General features: G+C 39.0%; 1 protein-coding gene and 1 long non-coding RNA gene across 3 annotated transcripts in view; one reads left to right on the forward strand and one right to left on the reverse strand.

Moving 5' to 3' along the window:
* Positions 1-322: 322 nt before the first annotated feature.
* Positions 323-1,702, forward strand: LOC311618106. Its single transcript, XR_014794236.1, has 2 exons — positions 323-411; positions 615-1,702. It is a non-coding gene; the product is annotated as an uncharacterized lncRNA (long non-coding RNA).
* Positions 1,703-3,376: 1,674 nt separating this feature from the next.
* Positions 3,377-17,428, reverse strand: part of EAPP (E2F associated phosphoprotein) — a 28,072-nt gene continuing 14,020 nt past the window's right edge. For both annotated transcript variants that reach the window (XM_084874757.1, XM_084874756.1), the window contains 2 exons: positions 11,066-11,179; positions 3,377-3,927 (listed from right to left, as the gene is read on the reverse strand). In XM_084874757.1, the coding sequence (XP_084730883.1) occupies positions 11,109-11,179 (71 nt within the window). In that variant the 3' untranslated portion in view covers positions 3,377-3,927; positions 11,066-11,108. The remainder of the gene's footprint in view (positions 3,928-11,065; positions 11,180-17,428) is intronic.

Here is a 17,428-nt window from a genome sequence, read left to right on the forward strand (position 1 = left end):
GCACACGCGCACCATTTCTCTCCACTAATACCAGCAGCGAATATTTTAGCAGCCGATTGCCACATCATTAGTCTTAGACTGACTTGCAGCAGGAAATATTTTGCTTTCGGAGAACAAGAAAAATAGATTTATTTGTGTTACGCTTATTAATCTGTGTAGTTATCCAGTATCTGGTAAGTTAATGATCAAGAAAAATATTTTTATTAACATGTTCTATTATTTTATGTTAAGGATTATTCATTTATTTCATCCCTTTGTATTCAGCATGTCTCTATCTAAATAAACTTACGTTTCTATGGAAATAGAAGCTTTTGTTTTTTTGCAGCCCACATAGTAAACCCGGTCTAACTGGCCCGTGTCAGCCTTTGGGTTTGAGGTGCTTGGTTTAGACTCTAGACTCCAGACGCAGGGGTCCTCAAACTTTTTAAAGTGGGGGCCAGATCACGGTCCCTCAGAGAGCTGGAGGGCCGGACTATATGAACTACTAATTCCTACTGTAACACCTCGGCTGTGCTCACTGCCCAAAAAACCTGGCGGACCGGATCAGACTCCTCTGCGGGCCGCATGTGGCCCGAGGGCCGTAGTTTGAAGACCCCTGCTCCAGAGGGAAAGAGTGTGTTCCCGGAGGAACAAGGCAGTGCCAACCCCTGGACCCAACGGAGCAGCACCACCTGCAGGCGAGAGGAGGAAAACTCAAGAGAATCACCTGAAACTACTGGAACTCAATGTTGGGAAGCTGGTGAGTTTCAAATAAACAATTGCTTGCAACAACCGACGGCTTTGCCCCAACTCCAACCTGTTAGAAAATATCATGGACAAAAGATGCCATTTACAATGGCAAAAAATAAGAAAGAAAAATCTATGGCTAAACTTTGAAAATGAGTGGTACTGCTACAATTTGCAAAAACTGAAAGAACATTTTAATAATGTGGAGACATTGTTGGTGGGAAACATATGAAGCTACACTATGGCAAACACAAGGTTACGATAAATAAACTGTAGTGCTATTCTGTAATATACCATCTGGCAATATGTTGAACCATTTTTTTAAAATGTATTTTATTGATTTTTTACAGAGAGGAAGAGGGATAGAGAGCTAGAAACATCGATGAGAGAGAAATATCGACCAGCTGCCTCCTGCACACCCCCCACCGGGGATGTGCCCGCAACCAATGTACATGCCCTTGACCGAAATCGAACCTGGGACCCTTCAGTCTGCAGACCGATGCTCTACCCACTGAGCCAAACCCGTTTCGGCTGTTGAAACATTTAAAAGTATATGTAATGTGCCCTGGCTGGATAGCTTAGTTGGTAAGAGCATGGTCCTCATAGGCCAATGTTGTGGGTTCAATTTCTGGTCAAGGCACCACAAGAATCAACCACTAAATGTGTAAATAAGTGGAACAACAAATCAATGTTTCTCTCTTCCTCTCTCTCTCAAATCAGTTTAAAAATAAAAAAATAAAGTATAGCACTAGCTGATTTGACCCAATGGATAGAGTGTTGGCCTGCACACTGAAGGGTCCCAGGTTCGATTCCAGCCAAGGGCACATGCCTGGGTTTCATTCCAGCCAAGAGCACTTGCCTCAATCCCCAGTAGGGGGCGTGCAGAAGGCAGGTAGGTGATCAATGGTTCTCAACATTGATGTTTCTCTCTCTCTCTCCCTCTCCCTTCTTCTCTAAAATCAATAAAAAATATATTGATATTTAAAAAATAAAGTATACATAATGCTTCTAATCAGATATTAGCATATTTTTCTTTATCATTTTCTGCCTCCACCTAATTCATACGAACACTTCACCATCACTGGTTCCAGCTCTCTTAAATGTAGCTTTTAGAATGCACAAAAGGCATGTTTTCCTTCTGGAGTGGAGCATTCTCTGAGGCAGTATGCAGAGGTCCCTGTCAAGCTCTGTTGAACCCTGATCTCTGCAGGGAACCACTGCCCTGACCCAATTTTTCCATTTTATAGATGAGAAAACTAGAATCCAAAGAACAGGCTTGCCCAAGATTACCATGATAGAGCCCAAATTAAAGCATATTTCCTGATCTATTTTCATTCTATCACATATCTATTACTAGTAGATTAACAAGAGGACTCTGAGTTTCCTAATGTTGCTTTTAGAAACAGTCCAATCATATCACTCTTTTAAAAAGTTAAAATGGTCCAGCTGGTGTGGTTCGGTGGTTGAGTGCTGACCTATGAACCAGGAGTCATGGTTCTTCTATTCCTGCCCAAGGCACATGCCCGGGTCACAGACTTAATCCCCAGTAAGGGATGTGCAGGAGGCAGCGGATCAATAATTCTGATCATTGATGTTTTTATCTCTCTCTCCCTCACTTCCTCTCCGAAGTCAATAAAAAAATTTTTTTTTAATTTTTTTAAAAAGCTAAAACGTACAGTTGCCTACAATGTATTTTCCTCCCAGGCTGCCACTAATGATTTTTATGTACTTCAGAGATTATCAACCAGTATGCTGCAAGAATTTTTAAAACGTGTAGTACCTACCTGTTTAGTCAGGGGCACTGACTTCTTTTCCCTTAGACTGTCAAATAAAAAAATTACAACAGCCAAAACAACAACAGCCATCTGGGTGAATGAATCAAAATTATACCTTTGAGCTGAAACCGGTTTGGCTCAGTGGATAGAGCATCGACCTGTGGACTGAAGGGTCCCAGGTTCGATTCCGGTCAAGGGCAGGTACCTTGGTTGTAAGCACATCCCCAGTGGGGGTTGTGCAGGAGGCAGCTGGTCGATAATTCTCTCTCATCGATGTTTCTAACTCTCTATCCCTCTTTCTTCCTCTCTAAAAAATCAATAAAATATATTATATTAAAAAAAATTATACCTTTGGGGTTTTTTTGTCAGATCAGCAAAAAATACTTTTTGGTGTGCCACAGAATTTTAGTATTTAGATTATGTGTGCTATGAGATGAAAAATGTTGAAAATCACTGATGTACTTAATAACAAAAAAAAAAAACAAAAACAAAAAACTAGGCTGCCAGCAACAGAAATTCTGGAATATATAGTAGATATAAGGGGCAGCAAGATATTTTTAAATCTAAGGCTAGAGGCTGAGGCTGCTCTTCCTCACCACAAATTTCCATTTCACTATGTTAATTTATTAAGTTTAAAATACTAGTACAGTAAGTACAATCCTTTTAAGGAAAGGCCTACATTAATTACTCAAAGCAGCCAGCAATACTAACTCCCTGTCATTGTAACAGTTGCTAAATACTGTCACTCCACCCTGTGGGATAGAAATAAAGATACTCTTAGCAAAACCAATACATGCAGAACTCAGAAATAGTTTCCAGTTTAGGCACACCAAGGGCATGTCTAAAATAAAAAATAACACTCTAAAACAGATTACTTACAACTCCAGAACACTTTAATTCTAAAGAGCTTTAATAAATGAAAAGCCCCAAGTTTCCAAGGTCCGAAAAAAGGGAATGAATAATCAGTCTCAACAGAGCTGGGGGAAATGTTTTAAAGAAGGGGGAAAGTGAAGGCTGGTAACCATTCTCTTTCAAAAATGAAACATTCCTTCCACTCAGAATATCACTTACTATAAATAGGCAGGAGGAAAGTAACTGTCATATTTGCCTTATATACACTATTGGGCACTTTAATGCAAACTTAGCTATTTAGGAATGGCTTGCCAAAACATTGAAAAAGTGGAAGACTTCATCCTTGTCATAGACGGCCACTTCGGTGGAGCATTCGGTGCACATCACGGGGTGATAGATCTCTCCCACTTCCGTCTCTGCCTGCTTTGCAGCATCTTCCTGGTTAGCCCACATCTTCTTATGGCCTCGCTTTTTCTTCCTGTTCTCTGGGATTTTATATCTTAGAACCTCCTCTTTGTTGACAGAACAATTCATCACAAACATTGCTCTATACTGAGTTTTGTATGATTCATGCCTAAAAGGGAAATAAAATGGAGAATGTATATTTATGTTTTATTTTCATAGTTATCCATTTAGATAAAATATGACACCAAAAATTACTGAAATATCAACCAAAGTAAAGACATGAGAACAAAATGGGAAACTTAAATAGATGTTAACAGCTTTTTTAAGAATAGAAAGAAACTTGTTAATAGATAATGGTGCATAAGTAACTTTTACCTCAGAAAAAAATTTGATTTGCTCTTCAAACTTAGGAAGATAAGTTGTAGGAAACTTGAAAGGTAATATTTAAATAATCTTTGACTGTTTCTATTGTGACCTGAGTCTCTGCCATCCTCTCATTACAAGTGGTGCCATTCTAGTCACCATTTCAGTAAAAGCTAGTTTTAAAAGCTTAAGGAGCCCTGGCTCATGTTGCTTAACTGTTAGAGACAGCCCACGCACTAAAGGGCCGTGGGTTCAATTCTGCACACCACCAACAGCATGTACTTGGGTTGCAGGTTCCATCCCGACCCAGGTCAGGACAAGTGCATGAAGCAAACAATCAAAGTCTCTCTCACACATTGATGCTTCTCTTTCTGCCTCTTTCTCTCCCTCTCTCTCTCTAAAATCAATAAACATTTAATCCTCAAGTGAGGATTAAAAAAAAGAAAAAGATAATGATTCCTTTGTTCCCCCCAAATACTTAACATTTTCCTACTTCTTTCCCCGCTTAATAAGTTGCTTTACTTTCTTCCCTTTAAACCTCATGTAACAGAAATATCTATCTGGCTAAACACAGTGAACTCCAGTTATGCCTTCATTAGTTCCAAATGTTAACCTCCGCTATCACCACCACCATTGGTAACTTAGACTGTGCAAGCTGGTGTTTCTCCAAGTAAGATTATAAAAATTTCATTTACACTCCACTGTATTGGAATCCTGTATTACTGTGGAACACAATTTTTACCAAGGAAAAATTCTGTTAGATTATAAAGCAACTTCTTTTGAGTGTAGAAACCCTGTAACATGGTTTAATTTGAAAGATCAACTAAAGTACAAAGACATTTTACTTTTTCTTCATTTCATAAACATATTCTAGGTGTTGATTTATATACAAAAAGCTTAAGGGTTCACATGGAAAGTACATAAATTAATTGTTGCAGATCAGAAACTTCCAGGTAGTGAATAAGAATAACTTGCATCTAGTTCCTCGTTAGCTCCTAAAGCAAATCCACCACTCCGGCATCACTTAGTTTCAGTTACCTTGATTCAGAACACAGACTAAGCTAGGCATTTATAAGGCTACCAATAGAGGAAAAAAGAAAAAGGTAGAGAGTATACAGTCAACCCTCCATGTCTGCTAGTGTCACATCCACAGATTCAACCAATTGCAGATAGAAAACAGTATTTTCAACCTGCAATTGGAAATCCATAAATGCCAACAGCCAACACGTCTGCACTGTTCTGTGCTATTTCATAGTATAAGGGACTTGAGTATTCATGGATTTTAGTATCCACTGGGATGGAGGGGATGGGAGCGGGTCCTGGAATCAATCTCCCTCCAACACCAAGGGATTAACAGAAGGAAGGGGAGAGAGCGGGGGGAGACAAAGTTGATCATCTCAAATGATGCAGAAAAAGTTGATAAAATTCAACATGCTTTCATGATAAAAACACCCAATAAGCCCTGGCCAATTTGGCTCAGTTGTTAGAGCACTGGCCCATAGACCAAAGGGTCGAGGATTCAATTCTCAGTCAAGGGCACATACCTTGGTTGTGGATTCCGACCAGGTCAGGGCATGTGCAGGAGGCAACCAAACGATGTGTCTCTCTCACATCAATGTTGCGCTCTCTCTCCCCTCCCTTCCACTCTGTCTGAAAATCAGTGGAAAAAATATCCTCAGGTGAGGATTATAAAAAAAAATTAATTAAATTAAATAAAATAAAATACCCAATAAGCTAGGACTAGAAGAAAATACCCTCAATAAAACAAATACCACATATGAAAACCATAGCAGCATCATACTCACTGATGAAAGACTGAAAGCTTTTCTTCTAAGATCAGAAAAAAGATAAAAATCCCTGCTTTCACTCCCCATTAAAATACCAACGACATATTTCACTGACCTAGAAAGAACTCTCCAAAAGTTCATTTGGAACAATAAAAGACCCCGAATAGCCACAGCAATTCTGAGAAAGAAGAGTAAAGTAGGAGGGATCTCAATACCAGACTTCAAACTATACTACAAAGCCACTGTTCTCAAAACAGCCTGGTACTGGCACAAGAACAGACAAATAGATCAATGGAATAGAATTGAGAACCCAGATATCAACCCAAATCACTATGCTCAATTAATATTTGACAAAGGAGGCACGAATATACAATGGAGTCAAGACAGTCTCTTCAATAAATGGTGTTGGGAAAATTGGACAGACACATGCAAAAGAATGAAACTAGATCACCAACTTACACCATTCACAAGGATAAACTCAAAATGGATACAGGACTTAAACATCAGAAGGGAAACCATAAAAATACTAGAAGCATCCACAGGTAGCAAAATCTCAGACGTATGCCAAAATAACTTCTTCACTGATACTGCCCCTAGGGCAATGGAAGCTAAAGAGAAAATAAACAAATGGGACTACTTCAAAATAAAAAGCTTTTTTACAGCAAAAGAAACCATCAATAAAACAACAAGAAAGCCCACGGTGTGGGAGATCATATTTGCAAATATTACCACTGATAAAGGTTTAATCTCCAACATTTACAGACAGCTTATACAACTAAATAAAAGGAAGATGAATGATCCAATTAAAAAATGGGCAATGGACCTAAACAGAATATTTTCAAAAGAAGACAGAAGGAAGGCCAAAAGGCACATGAAAACATGCTCAAAGTCACTAATTATCCGAGAGGTGCAAATCAAAACAACAATGCGGTACCATCTCACACCTGTCAGAATGGCCAACATCAACAAATCAACAAACGACAAGTGTTGGCGAGGTTGCGGAGAAAAAGGAACCCTCGTGCACTGCTGGTGGGAATGCAGACTGGTGCAACCACTGTGGAGAACAGTGTGGAGTTTCCTCAAAAAACTGAAAATGGAACTCCCATTTGACCCAGTAATCCCACTTCTAGGAATATATCCCAAGAAAATAGAAACACCAATCAGAAAGGATATATGCACCCCTATGTTCATAGCAGCACAATCTACAATAGCCAGAATTTGGAAACAGCCTAGGTGCCCGTCAGCAGATGATTGGATCCAAAAACTAAGGTACATCTACACAATGGAATACTATGCTGCCATAAAGAAGAAGGAATTCTCATCATTTGCAGCAACCTGGATGGAATTGGAGAGCATCATGCTGAGTGAAATAAGCCAATCAACGAAAGAGAAACACCACATGACCTCACACATCGGTGGATGATAAAGATCTTTATAAACTGATGAACCAAGAGACAGATATAGAGAAAGTAAAGCAACAGGCAGACTGTCAAATTACAGTGGGGAGGGTAGGGATATCAGGGGGAGATAATAGATCAACTGAAGGACTTGTATAAATGCATATAAGTACAACCAATGGACATAAAACTATGGGGAGGGAGGGGATGTGTGGGAGGGAGGGAGGGTGGCAATAAAAAAAAAAATCAAGAAAATATGTAAAAAATAAATAAATAAATAAATAAATAAATAAATAAATAAATAAAAAATCCCTGCTTTCACCACTTTTATTCAATATAGTATTGGAAATTCTAATCAGAGCATTTGGTATGAAAAATAAATAAAAGGTATATAAAGGAAGATGTAAAGTTATCTTTGTACACAGATGACATGATCTTATATGGAGCAAACTCTAGATTACACAGGAAAAAAAAGTACAAGAAACTGTAAGTAAGCAGTGTCGTATGTACAAAATCAACATGCAAAAGTCTGCACACCAGCAATGAACAACCCTAAAGGAAAGGATAACAGATCATCAGAAGCTGGAGCAGTGAGGGTGAAGAATGGGGAATTATTGTTTAATGGATACAGTCTCTGTTTGGAATGACGAAAACTTCTAGAAATGGATAGTGGTGTTGGCTGCACAATATTGTGATTGTAGTTAATGTCACTGAACTTTACACTTAAAATGGGAAACAAGATAAGAGTGTCCACTGTCACCACTCCTAACCAACAGAATAGTGACAGTCCAGGCCAGAGCAGTCAGGCAAGAAAAAGAAATAAAAGGCATCCAAGTAAGAAAGGAAGAAGTAGCGGGGGAAAGTTCAATTGGGGGGGTGGGGGGAAGATATATGTACTACTATATATAAAACTTTAAACAATAAAAAAAATAAATAAATAAAATTTTTTAAAAGAAATTTTTAAAAAGGAAGAAGTAAAATTTTCTGTTTTCAGATGATATAATCTTATATATATATAAAACCCTAAAGACTCCATTAAAAAAACATTAGAACAAACAAATTCAGTCAAGTTGCAGGATACAAAATTAATATACAAAACCCTGTTGTGTTTCTATATAATAACAACTATCTGAAGAGGAAATAAAGAAAACAATCCTATTCACAATAGTAGCATCAAAAATAATAAAATACTTAGAAATAAATTTAACCAAGGAGGTGAAAGATCTATACACTGAAAACAATAAGACATTGATGAAAGAAATTGGGGACACACACACACACACACACACACACACACAAATAAATTGAAAGATATCCTGTATTCAGAAACTGAAAGAATTAATATTGTTAAAATATCCATACTACCCAAAGCCATCTATATATTCAATGCAATCCCTATCAAAATTCCAATGGTGTTTTTCACATCCTAAAATTTATATGGAACCACGGAAGACTCTGAATAGTCATCTTGAAAAAGAAGAATGAAGCTGGCCCTAGCCAGTTTGGCTCAGTGGGTAGAGTGTTGGCCTGCAGACTGAAAGGTTACGGGTTCGATTCTGGTCAATGGCACATGACTAAGTCGCAGGCTCAATCGCCAGGAGAGGGCATTCAGGAGTCAGACAAACAATGATTCTCTCTCATCATTGATGTTTCTCTTTCTCTCTCATTCTCCCTTCCTCCCTGAAATCAATAAAAATATTTTTTTAAAGAGCAAAGCTGGCCGAAACCAGTTTGGCTCAGTGGATAGAGTGTCAGCCTGCGGACTCAAGGGTCCCGGATTCGATTCCGGTCAAGGGCATGTACCTTGGTTGCGGACGCATCCCCAGTAGGGGGTGTGCAAGAAGCAGCTGATCGATGTTTCTCTCTCATCGATGTTTCTAACTCTCTATCCCTCTCTCTTCCTCTCTGTGAAAAATCAATAAAATATTTTTTTTTAAAAAAAGAGCAAAGCTGGAAGCATCACACTTCCTGATTTCAAACTATAATATAAAGCTAGAGTATAGGAATGGTAAACAGTGTGGGAATGGCATAAAAATAGATCCATAGATCAACAGAACAGAATCAAGTGAGAGCCCAGAAATAAAGCCACAACATATAACCAATATTTGACAAGTAAGCCAAGAATATTCAATATGGAAAAGATAAGTCTCTTCAATAAACAGTATTGGGAAAAGTGGATGTTCACATGCAAATGAATAAAACTGTACCCCTATTATACACCACTCACAAAATTTATTTTAAATAGATTAAAGACTTAAATATAAGGCCTGAAATTTTAAAACTCCTAGAAGAAAATGGGAAAAGCTTCTTGACCTTTATCTTGGAAATGTTTTTTTTTAACGTAACAGCAAAAGCACAAGCAATAAAAGCGAAATTAAACAAGCAGGGCTACATAAACCTAAAAAGCTTCTGCAGCCGAAACCGGTTTGGCTCAGTGGATAGAGCGTTGGTCTGCGGACTGAAAGGTCCCGGTTCAATTCCTGTCAGGGTCATGTACCATGGTTGTGGGCACATCCCCAGTAGGGGGTGTGCAAGAGGCAGCTGGTCGATGTTTCTCTCTCATCGATGTTTCTAGCTCTCTATCCCTCTCCCTTCCTCTCTGTAAAAAAATCAAAATATATTTAAAAAAAAAAAAAAAAAAAAAAAAAAAGGAAGCCCTGCTACTGTGACAACAAAGAGGAACCCTGAGGGCATTATACTAAATAGAATAAGTCAGACAGAGAAAGAAAGTACTGTATGAACTCACTTATATGCAAAGTCTAAAAAAACTGAAATCATAGAGAGAGCAGACTGATGGTTGACGGGGAAGGGTGAATAGGTGAAAATGTCAAAGGGTACAAATTTCCAGTTATAAGATGAATAGTTCTGGGGATATAATGTACAGCATGGTGACTACAGTCAACAATGCTGTACTACATACTTGAGAGTAGCTAAAACAGTAGATCTTGAAAGTTCTCACCACAAAGAAAAAGAAAAGTGATGGATATGTTAACTAACCTTATTGTGATAATCATTTAACAATATACTTGTATATCAAATGATCATGTTATACACTTTAAACTTATATAATGTGGCCGGGACCAGTTTGGCTCAATGGATAGAGCGTCGGCTTGGGGACTGAAGGGTCCCGGGTTCGATTCCGGTCAAGGGCATGTACCTTGGTTGCGGGCATATCCCCAGTAGGGGGTGTGCAAAAGGCAACTGATTGATGATTCTCTCTCATCGATGTTTCTAACTCTCTATCTCTCTCCCTTCCTCTCTGTATAAAATCAATAAAAAATATATTAAAAAAATAAATAAATAAATAAATAAACTTATATAATGTGAATTGTATCCCATAAGTCAATAAAACTGAAAATTTTTCATTTTTTTTCAAATGGTCTAGTTGACAATAAATTAAATATTCCAATGAAGTACTCTTCAACAGCAAACTTGTTAATGGTTAAAATAGTAAACTTTATGTTACATGTATATTATCACAATAAAAAAGAGAGTGTATGGAGAGATTATATCATTTCACAACATATGCACAGTTTCACTGAATCCCTGTCAGTACTGGCAAGTGCTTCACTTTACACTACTTGTGACAGACTATGCATAAACAAAATTATTACATAAAGATTAACCATGTAACGCCAAGGATATGTGAGAACAGAACATTACCAGAATTCCTGACTACCTCAAGTCTATTTCAGATTTTTTTTTTTAAACCATCGTTTTGTTTTTATTGTTTTGTATATTGTTAGCCTTTATCTGTTACCTTTGACAATCAAGACACAGTGTGGTCATACAGGCAGGGCAATTCAGGACAGCATCACTATTTGGAACAGGCTGCTGTTGTTGGCGTGGCCTCTGTATTCCAAAACCATGGTATCTTGAAAAGAAAAAGAAAGTAGGGGGAAGACATATTAAAACCAGAACTTGATTTCTAATGCAACTCTCCAATAAAAATAATCAGTAATCCTCAGAAAATTGGTTAATTCTTGGAATGGGGCATACAAGATGAACCTGGAGCATCGTGTAGTGCCAGAAAGGAAGGAAGTGCTAAGAGAAGAAGAAAAAGAAAAACCTGCCCAGCTGGCTTGGCTCAGTGGTTGAGAGTCAACCTATGAACCAGAAGATCATGGTTTGATTCCTACTCAGGGCATATGCCTGGGTTTTGGGCTCAATCCCTACTGTGGTGCATGCAGGAGGCAGTACATCAAGGAGTCTCTCTCATCATTGATGTTTCTATCCCTCTCTCCCTCTCCCTTCCTCTCTGAAATCGATAAAAATATATTCAAAAAAGAAAAAGAAAAACACAATGCAGTAGTTATGTCAAAGGGACACAGGAGCCAACTGAAAGCACTTCCAATGGCCAAAACTAAAGCAATTAATAAAAAAAAATAAAGTAGTATTGGATTTTAACTCAAAGTATTAAGTTCTCCTGAGTCCATGCTGATATAAATGATCCTATCTAATAAAAGAGTAATATGCAAATTGACCATCATACCAAGACACAAGATGGCTGCCCCCATGTGGACACAAGATGGCCACCACAAGATGGCCTGCAGGGGAAGGCAGTTGTGGGTGACCAGGCCTGCAGGGGAGGGCAGTTGTGGGTGACCAGGCCTGCAGGGAGGGCAGTTAGGGGTGAATGGGCCAGCAGAGGGAGTTTAGGGGGACCAGGCCTGCAGTGGAGGGCAGTTGTGGGGGACCCAGGCCTGTAGGGAGAGAAGTTGGGGGGACAAGGCCTGCAGGGGAGGGCAGTTGGGGAGAGGGGACCCAGGCCTGCAGTGGAGGGCAGTTGGAGTGGGACCAGGCTTGCAGGGGAAGGCAGTTGGAGGGGACCAGGCCTGCAGAGGACAGCAGTTGGGGGGAACCAGACCAGCAGGGGAGGGTGGTTGGGGAGGACAAGGCCTGGAGGGGAGGACAGTTGGGAGCCAGCAGTCCTGGATTGCGAGAGGAATGTCCGACTACAGGAGCTCTAGACTGAAGAGGGTGCAGGCTGGGCTGAAGGACACTCCCCGCCTCCCATGAATGAATTTCATGCATTGGGCCTCTAGTTGAATACATAAATGAGGACGAATAGACAAATCTCCCATACAGAAGAATTACAAATAACTTATGAAGATATTCTCCCCTCATAACTCCCTACTCAAGTTTGGGCTGCACAGTTGACTTCTTTCCAAGAACCACAGTATGTAAAGAGGGGGGAAAGGGTACCTTTATAGTAGAGAGAAACCTGAGACACACTACCCAACCAAGATGATTAATAGTCATAAATCATGATGACAGTATGTTTCCTTGATATGTGATAAAAATGCTACTTTGCTTCTTTGGTCTTCTCCTAAAAACTTGTATAATCCGTCTAATCATGAGAAAAACATGAGGCAAATTCCAATTAGAGAGGGTTCCTACAATATACAATCATGTAGCACATAACAATTTGGTCAATGACAGAACACATATACAATGGTGATTCCATAAGATTATTAAGGAGCTAAAAAATTCCTATCACCTAGTGACATCATAGCCATGGTTACGTTGTAGTGCAATGTATTACTCAGCAACAAGTTACTGTTTGTGGTTATGCTGATGTAAACAAACCCACCACATTGCCAGTAGTATAAAAGTATAGTGCATACAATTATGTATAGTAGATAACAATTGATGATAATAAATAACTATGTTACTGGGCTATATATTTACTATATATACTTTTATCATTTTTTTGAGTGGACTCTTACTACTTACAAAAGTAAAAAATATGCTATAAGACAAATGTGCCTTATGCTGGCTGCAGCTTTATAGATTTTATATTTACCAAGTTTCTTTTTTTCTTTTTTTACTTTTTCATCAAATTTATTGGGGAGTCATCTATAATAATAAAAGCATAATATGTTTATTAGATCGGAAGAAGCCAGGGCTGTGAGGGAAGTCCGGGTCCCGGGTCCCGGGTCCCAGGTGCTGGTGGCTGGAGGGAAGCCCGGATCCCGGGTGTCAGAGGGAAGCTGGTGCTGGCAGCCAGGGGAAGGAAGGCCTACTCTTGCACGATTGTGTGCATCGGGCCTCTAGTTGGTTACTAAGATTATATAGGTTTCAAATGTACAATTCCATGATACATCAGCTGTATGTTGCATTGTGTACCCACCACCCAAAGTCAAATCTTCTTTAACAATATATTTGACCACCTTTACTACCCCCGCCCCTCTGGTAACCACCACATTGTTATCTGTGTCTGTGGGTTTTTGTCATTTGTTCATTTGTTTTATGTTTACCATGTCTCTTGGTAGCACCCTGCTGGTCCCCGAAAATATGCCTCATTCATGTGTATGCAACATGGAGGTTCAATTTAACTGTAACAGGTTTCCAAATAAAAATCTCCAGAAGAGACTTGCCTTGGAACTCTTCCCACCGGAGTCAACAATGAAGACTTGGTTAAGGAACCAAAGAGTCAAATCAAGGAAGCAGAGGCAGCAGCAGCAGCTATCACTAAAGCAACCAATCAGATTCTTCCAGCCAAGAATGTACCCACCTCACCCGCAGCATCAACCAGTCCTTCTTATTCCCATAGCTCCCTTCCACCTCGGCCTGTAGGCCCTTCCAATTTGGCATGGGACTCTATCATCACCGAGGGTCCCACAGTGATGTCCAAAGGCAAGATCCTCAATTGGAGAGGCTGAAGCCCTCAGTTCCTGCTTAGTTCCCTGACACTTATATCACAGAGCAAATCATGGAACTGTACAGTTTTCCTGGTGAGGAGGAAATGTCTGACTGTTCTTTCCACTGTCTGTATCAGTATCTCACCCACAGGCCCCAGCTAGAAGAAAAGGGTTCTTAGCATCTTTGCTGATACACTTAGGTCTATTGTTTGGATAAACCTCATCCAGTATAACAAGCTGAGGCCATTCAGCCTACAGTCTCAGAAACAGCCTAGGATTCCAGAATCCCTCCAGTATAAGTGAACTTTGGAGGTCTCTGACCAAAGTACTAATTAAATATCAGATTGTACAGGAAAACATCTTCTTGTATCTTGGTACATGCTTCTCTTCTCTCCTTTGCATACTTCTTAACCCAAATATCTGGGTCAGTATCATTGATTTCCATGGAAAATTAAAAATGAGTTTTTTGTGATATTTTGCTAACTATGAATTCTCCTAAGATTTATATGGTTTACCATCTTTATGTAAGTCTTTTATCCTTTTTTTTTTGTGTGTGTGTATGATGTTAATTTGGTGGTCTAAATACATGCCTAATTTTCCCATCATCATTTACTGAAGAGACTGTCTTGTCCATTGTATGCTCTTGCCTCCTTTGCAAAATATTAATTGAACATAATGGCTTTGGTTGGTTTCTGGTTTCTCTGTTCTGTTCCACTGGCCTATATGTCTGTTCTTGGGCCAGTACCATGCAGTTTTGAGAACAGTTGCTTTGTAATATACTAGCTTGATATCTGGTATTATGATCCCTCCAACTTTGTTCTTCTTTCTCAGGATTGCTATGGCTATTAAGGTTTTTTTTTTTGTGTTTTTTAAATACCATATAAATTTTTGAAGAGTTTGTTCTAGGTCTGTGAAATATGACACTGGTATTTTAATGGGGATTGCATTGAATCTACAGATTGCTTTGGACAGTATGGACATTTTAATTATGTTGATTCTACCAATTCATGAATACGGTATATTCTTCCACTTGTTTATATCTTCCCCTATCTCTTTTTTCAATGTCCTGTAGTTTTCTAAGTGCAGGTCTTTTACCTCCTTAGTTAAGTTTATTCCTAGATATCTTAATTTTTTTGTTGCAATGGTAAATGGGATTTTTTCTTTTCTTTAGTTTCTCTTTCTGTGAGTTCATTATTGGTATATGAAAATGTTGTAGATTTCTGGGTATTGATTTTCTATCCTGCTACATTGCCAAATTCATTTATTAAATCTAATCGTTTTTTGATAGAGTCTTTAGGGTTTTTATGTACAATATCATGTCATCTGTGAATGATGACAGTTTTACTTCTTTTTTACCAATTTGGATGCCTTTTAGTTCTTCTTGTCTTATCACTACGGCTAGCACTTCCAATACTACATATCTCATAGCAATGGAAACTAAGGAGAAAATAAACAAATGGAACTACATCAAAATATAAAGCTTCTGCACAGCAAAAGAAACATCAACAAAATAACAAGAAAGCCCAGTGCATGGGAGAACATATTTGCCAATATGACATCTGATAAAGCTTTAATCTCCAATATTTACAGGGAACTCTTGCAACTTAATCAAAGGAAGATAAACAATCCAATCAAAAAATGGGCAAAGCGCCGAAACAGGTTTGGCTCAGTGGATAAAGCGTTGGTCTGCGGACTGAAAGGTCCCAGGTTCGATTCCGGTCAAGGGCATGTACATTGGTTGTGGGCACATCCCCAGTAGGGGGTGTACAGGAGGCAGCTGGTCGATGTTTCTCTCTCATCAACATTTCTAGCTCTCTATCCCTCTCCCTTCCTCTCTGTGGAAAATCAATAAAATATATTTTAAAAAAACAAATGGGCAAAGTACCTACATAGACATTTCTCGAAAGTGGACATATAGACGGACAAGAGACATATGAAATAATGCTCAAAGTCACTAATCATCCAAGAGATACAAATCAAAATGACAATGAGATACCATCTCACACCTGTCAGAAGACTATCATCAACAAATCAACAAATGATAAGTGCTGGTGAGGATGTGGAGAAAAAGGAACCCTTAAAAAATACTGATAGGAAAGCAGACTGGTGCAGCCACTATGGACTTCCCAAAAAAAAAATTAAAAATGGAACTCCCATTTGACCCAGTAATCACACTTCCGGGAATATATCCCAAAAACTTAGAAACACCAATCAGAAAGAATATATGCACCCCTATGTTCATAGCAGCACAATTAACAATAGCTAAGATTTGGAAACAGCCTAAGTGCATATCAGCAGATGACTGGTTTAAAAAACTGTGGTACATCTACACAATTGAATACTATGGTGCTTACCATTCACAACAGCATGGATGGACCTGGAGAGCATTATGCTAAGCGAAATATAAGCCAGTGCCAGTCAGAGAAGGATAAGTATCACATGATCTCACTTATTTTTGGAATATAATGAACACTGTAAACTGGTGAACAAAAATTAATCCAGAGACATAGAAACATTGAACACACCATCAAACCTCAGAGGAAAGGTGGGGAGGGGAAGGGGAATGGTAAGAGATCAATCAAAGGATTTGCATGCATACATATAAACAACTTATGGACACAGACAGTAGGGAGTGAGGGCATATGCTGGGGGATGGGAGCGGCCAGGGAGAGGACAATAAGGAAAAAAAGGAGACATATGTAATACTTTCAACAATAAAGAATTTAAATTTTTTTTTTAAATTATGCTACCCTGACTGGTTTGGCTCAGTGGATAGAGCATCAGCCTGAGAGGTCCCAGGTTCAATTCCAGTCAAGTGCATGTACCTTGGTTGCAGGCATATCCCCAGTAGGAGGTGTGCAAGAGGCAGCTTGTTGATGTTTCTCACTCATCAATGTTTCTAACTCTCTACCCCTCTCCCTTCCTCTCTGTAAAAAAATCAATAAAATATATATTTTTTAAATAATAAAATAGCCGGGACCGGTTTGGCTCAATGGATAGAGCGTCGGCCTGCGGATTGAAAGGTCCTGGGTTCGATTCCGGTCAAGGGCATGTACCTTGGTTGCGGGCACATCCCCAGTAGAGGGTGTGCAAGAGGCAGCTGATCGATGATTCTCTCTCATCGATGTTTCTAACTCTCTATCCCTCTCTTTTCCTCTCTGTGAAAAATCAATAAAATATATTTAAAAATAATAATAATAATAATAAAATAAAAAATAAAAAAAATTACGCTGAGCCCTAGCCGGTTTGGCTCAGTGGATAGAGCATCGACTATGGACTGAAGGGTCCCTGGTTCCATTTGGTCAAGGGCACGTACCTTTTGTAAGGGAATGTTCAAAGTACTGTCTTACAGTTATAATAACATTTAGCCACTAAAAAAGATTGAAGTGGATAAATGGTCACCTACTATTACTCCACTACCAGTACCACCACCTCCTCTTTCACTATTTAAAGCAAATATGTATATGGGATTTGATTTG

This window comes from Pipistrellus hanaki, assembly GCF_964339955.1.
Source record: "Pipistrellus hanaki genome assembly, chromosome: 1".
Classification (NCBI taxonomy): domain Eukaryota; kingdom Metazoa; phylum Chordata; class Mammalia; order Chiroptera; family Vespertilionidae; genus Pipistrellus; species Pipistrellus hanaki.